Source organism: Sinocyclocheilus anshuiensis, unplaced genomic scaffold (assembly GCF_001515605.1).
Source record: "Sinocyclocheilus anshuiensis isolate Anshui unplaced genomic scaffold, SAMN03320099.WGS_v1.1 scaffold1045, whole genome shotgun sequence".
In the NCBI taxonomy this organism is placed as follows: domain Eukaryota; kingdom Metazoa; phylum Chordata; class Actinopteri; order Cypriniformes; family Cyprinidae; genus Sinocyclocheilus; species Sinocyclocheilus anshuiensis.
This window is the reverse complement of record NW_015555799.1, coordinates 642,047-646,217: the sequence shown is the minus strand read 5'-3', so window position 1 is coordinate 646,217 and position 4,171 is coordinate 642,047. Positions and strand designations below refer to the sequence as shown.

General features: G+C 38.4%; 1 protein-coding gene across 4 annotated transcripts in view; it reads right to left on the bottom strand.

The window, feature by feature from the left end:
* LOC107674924 (G-protein-signaling modulator 1-like) overlaps positions 1–4,171 on the bottom strand; it is a 27,887-nt gene that overhangs the window by 6,520 nt on the left and 17,196 nt on the right. For all 4 annotated transcript variants that reach the window (XM_016469076.1, XM_016469074.1, XM_016469075.1 and 1 more), the window contains exons 7-11: positions 3,504–3,659; positions 3,309–3,417; positions 3,116–3,230; positions 1,448–1,518; positions 498–662 (exon numbers count right to left, since the gene is read on the bottom strand). In XM_016469076.1, coding sequence (XP_016324562.1) covers positions 498–662; positions 1,448–1,518; positions 3,116–3,230; positions 3,309–3,417; positions 3,504–3,659 — 616 coding nt within the window. The remainder of the gene's footprint in view (positions 1–497; positions 663–1,447; positions 1,519–3,115; positions 3,231–3,308; positions 3,418–3,503; positions 3,660–4,171) is intronic.

Genomic DNA, 4,171 nt, shown 5'->3' with positions numbered 1-4,171 from the left:
TATATATATACTTTTTTGTTTTTGAATTAAAGCAGAGAGAGTTGTGTAACGTAAGTTGATAATCATGAACAGGCGTCAGCAGCAGGAAATGATGCACACTGAAATATTTTCATAGCCTATATTCCTCATCCTCTGGGAAAGTCACATGCACACGGATGCATTAGCAGCCGCGCAGCTGGTGTGTATTGATTAAGAGAGGAACACAGAAAGCCATGGCTATCAAGTGAAACCTTTAGTGTAGCACTTTAAAGCATAGATTGAATTAACACCCTGCAGACAGATACATCTGCACACTTACACTGTACTATTACTGTCACCAAAAAAAATTATTCATCTCATTAAAACACTGCTGTGCTAGCAACTTTCAACTCACCTAAGCAGTATATATCTAATATACTGTAGATAGATGGGTAGACTGACAAATAGATGACAGACAGACAGACAGACAGACAGACAGACAGGTGGATGGATGGATAGATAGATAGATAGATACTCACTGGAGGTGTGACGTCAACAGTGATGTCATCCGTGTCCACAGGCGAGTCGAGCCACTGTCTTTCATCTGACGACTGACTGTCCGCGTAACTTTTGCTTCTGCTCGACTGAGACAGCTGGTTCCTCGACTTCCTTGAAACACCATCAACATCTGGAGCATCTTCATTCTGCCGCACACATCAGCATCACAGCAGCATCACAGCAGCAAAGAGGCAGAAAATGTCCAAAGCTTTTTGGAAAATTTGGAAACTTTCCATGATTTTTTGGAAAGTTTCAGAAAATATCAGGATTTTTCAGAAACTTTTGGAACATTTCTGGGAATATCCCACCCCTTTGCAACCCTACATCACCATCACATCAGATACACATCAGCCTCATATCACAGCAGCATCACGTCACATCAAGATCACATTAGCCTCACATCAGCATGTACATTTACAGTAAAGCAACACGTCTGTGTTTCTGCACAACCATGATTCTGCCCAGCGGGAAATGCTCCTGGATGAGAGTACATTTTGATGTGGACATTAAAGGCACAATATGTAAGATTTTCATAATAAAATATCCAAAAACCATTTGCACAGTGTTATATATTTCATGCAGTTGTCTACTTACGTTATCCCAAAAGTTCCCAAGGATGTGTAAATCCAAAGAAATTCTGATTTTAAATAATGGCTCGTCCCATTCATTGTCGCCTATCAATGATGTAATATCCTTGTAGAAACTATGGCAACACACGTGTACAAAAATGCTGCAGTACAGTTAAACTAAATCCATCATGGCTGTCGCGAATAAAAGTGTTGACTGCAGCATTAAATTTAGATCTGCTCAATGTTGCACCATGATTCTTTTCCCACCATTTTGTTCAAAGACTAAAAAAGATTTTGATTCAGGTTCACATCCTGCATGGCAAAATCCTGGTCACCCAATTAGATGCTGAGCATGTGAGCACCTTTTCAGAGCTGTATTTCCACAGGTCAACACTGTCCATGCTGTTCTTCTTGGTGAACTTGGGTCTGGCTCCTGTTGCAGAAAACAAGTAAAAGTTGATGACAATTATAATTATTATTAGAATATTATAATGTGTTGTGTAACAAGTAAACAGTGAAATCATACAGACATGCACAAAGTCAGGAGTCACTATATAATGAAATCTGAATTGAAGGGTTGAACACTACTGTCAGGTCGGGGCAAGTTGTCACTTTTATATTGGGGCAACTTGAAATTTTACCCAAATAATTCATTATAATTGCTGTTAGTCTACAAAATGGTTAGATATTGCCGTATGTTAGCTTTCACAGTTTTGCTATTTATGAATTGTTTTGTGTTTCTGCATTGACTGACTGTTTAAACGTCTCTGAAAAGCTCTGTTTCAGTATGTCTTATTTCAAACAAAAGCATTCTTTTAAAATTGATATCAAAAATGAGCAGGTTTCCATTGGGAAAAGACCATATAGTGTTGCTATGGAAGCTTGTTTCTGCCACTGAATAAAAAATGTAAAAAAAAAAAAAAAAAGGTAACTGCGAATTTTGTCTCGCGATTCTTACTTTTTTCTCACAATTGCGAATTTATATCTCGTAATTCTCAGAATTGTTAGATGTAAAGTTCAGTTCTGAGGGGGAAAAAATAAAAGACTTGACTGTTGAGTTTATCTCACAATTCTGACTTTATAAATCGCAATTGCATTATAAACTCAATTGCGAGATATAAACACAATTCTGAGAAAAAAAGTTAGAATTGTGAATTTATATCACACAACTGTGAGAGAAAAGTCAGAATTGTGAAATAAAAATTTGCAACGACCTTTTTTTATTTTTATTCAGTGGCGGAAACAAGCTTCCACACTAGCCCCACCACAGTCTTCTTTTAGTATTGAGATACTATCATAGTTTTTATTTTGAAATTTTATTTTTATTTCTTGGTTTCATTTTAATTTTAGTTTAAGTTTTAGTAGTTTTGCTATGTGTATACTCAGGGATTAAAGTTCCGTCGCTACGACGGATTTCCGTCAGTTCATAAAGACAGTCACTTGCTTCATTCCTGAATGATTCAGCCGTTCGAATTAATCAATTGAATGAATGATTCAGTCATAAAATCAGTGACTTGCCGCCACCTGCTGGTGGATTTAGTTTCATTTTTAGCATATAATTTCAGTTATTTGAATCATATTTCTGTATTCAAAATTTTATATTTAAAACATCAATCTCCACATGAATTTATTAATTTAATTGCACTCATGGTACCTCTGAGCCTCATTAAACGTCTGAAAATGTACCTACAAGCCACTTTTGTGTTCTTCTGTGCCACCTCTGTAGTACAAATTAATTTATTGATACTAATTTCATATGATTGGTAACTGAAATTATACGCTAAAAATGAAACTAAATCTGCCAGCAGGTGACGGCAAGTCACTGATTTTATGACCGAATCATTCATTCAATTGATTCGTTCGAACGGCTGAATCATTCAGGAATGAAGCAAGTGACTGTCTTTATGAACTGACGGAAATCCGTTGTAGCGACGGAACTTTAATCCCTGTATACTGCAGGATGGGTGAAGTGTTTTATATGGTGTGTGTCCTTGTCATCTACAGATACGAATCATCCGAGAGTCTGTTACCCTGCACTTCAAACTCAGATTCAGACGGCGAGAGATCGCCCTCCTTCACCCCGAGAGCCTCCATCAGCTCCTCCACATTCATCCTGGCGATCAGCTCTCCGTTCCTGTCCCCGATCTGAGAAAGCAAAGCACACAGTTACACACAAGCAAAGCACGAGAGCCGCTGCTGGACGTGGAATCAGTCTGGCCTCACCTCTCTGGAGATGTCCAGGTGTTTCCGGGTGTAGTGCAGAGCCTGACGGTGGTTTCCCAACGACACGTAAGCGTTGCCCAGACTCCAGCAGGCCCGGCCCTCCCCGACCCTACCAGACCCACAGAACACGTTACTAGTTAAGAGTCGCGCTGATGTGAAGGTGAGTCTGTGTTTGTGTGCTTTCATGGTTCACACCTGTCATTGAGCTCCTGAGCGATGAGCAGGTGTTTGAGGTGATAGTCTATGGCGCGTTCATACTCCTGCAGCAGCGTATACGTGTTTCCCAGACTGTAACACGCTTGAGCTTCCATCACCTGATCCTTCAGCTGCCGAGAGAGCTGCAGAGTGTTCCTGGACAACAGAGCAAACCTCTGTGAAAGAAGTCTCTTCTGCTCACCAAGACTGCATTTATTTAATCAAAAATACAGTAAAAATTGTGAAATATTATTAGAATTCAAAATAGCTGTTTTATATGTGAACATGTTTAGAAATGTAATTTATTGCTGTGATCAAAGCTGAATTTTCAGCATCATTACCCCAGTCCCAGTGCCTAGATCCTTCAGAAATCATTCTAATATGCTGATTTGATGCTCAAGAAACATTTCTGGTCAGGATTCACAAATGAATAGACGGTTCAAAAGAACAGCATTTATTTACATTTTTACTGTCACTTTTAAACAATTTATTGCGTCCTTGCTGAATAAAACTAATAATTTCTTAAAAAAAAAAAAAAAAAACCTTTTACTGACCCCAAACTTTTAAAGGGGTCATATGATGCTGCTAAAAAGAACATTATTTTGTGTATTTGGTGTAATGAAATGTGTTCATGCGGTTTAAGGTTAAAAAAACACATTATTTTCCAC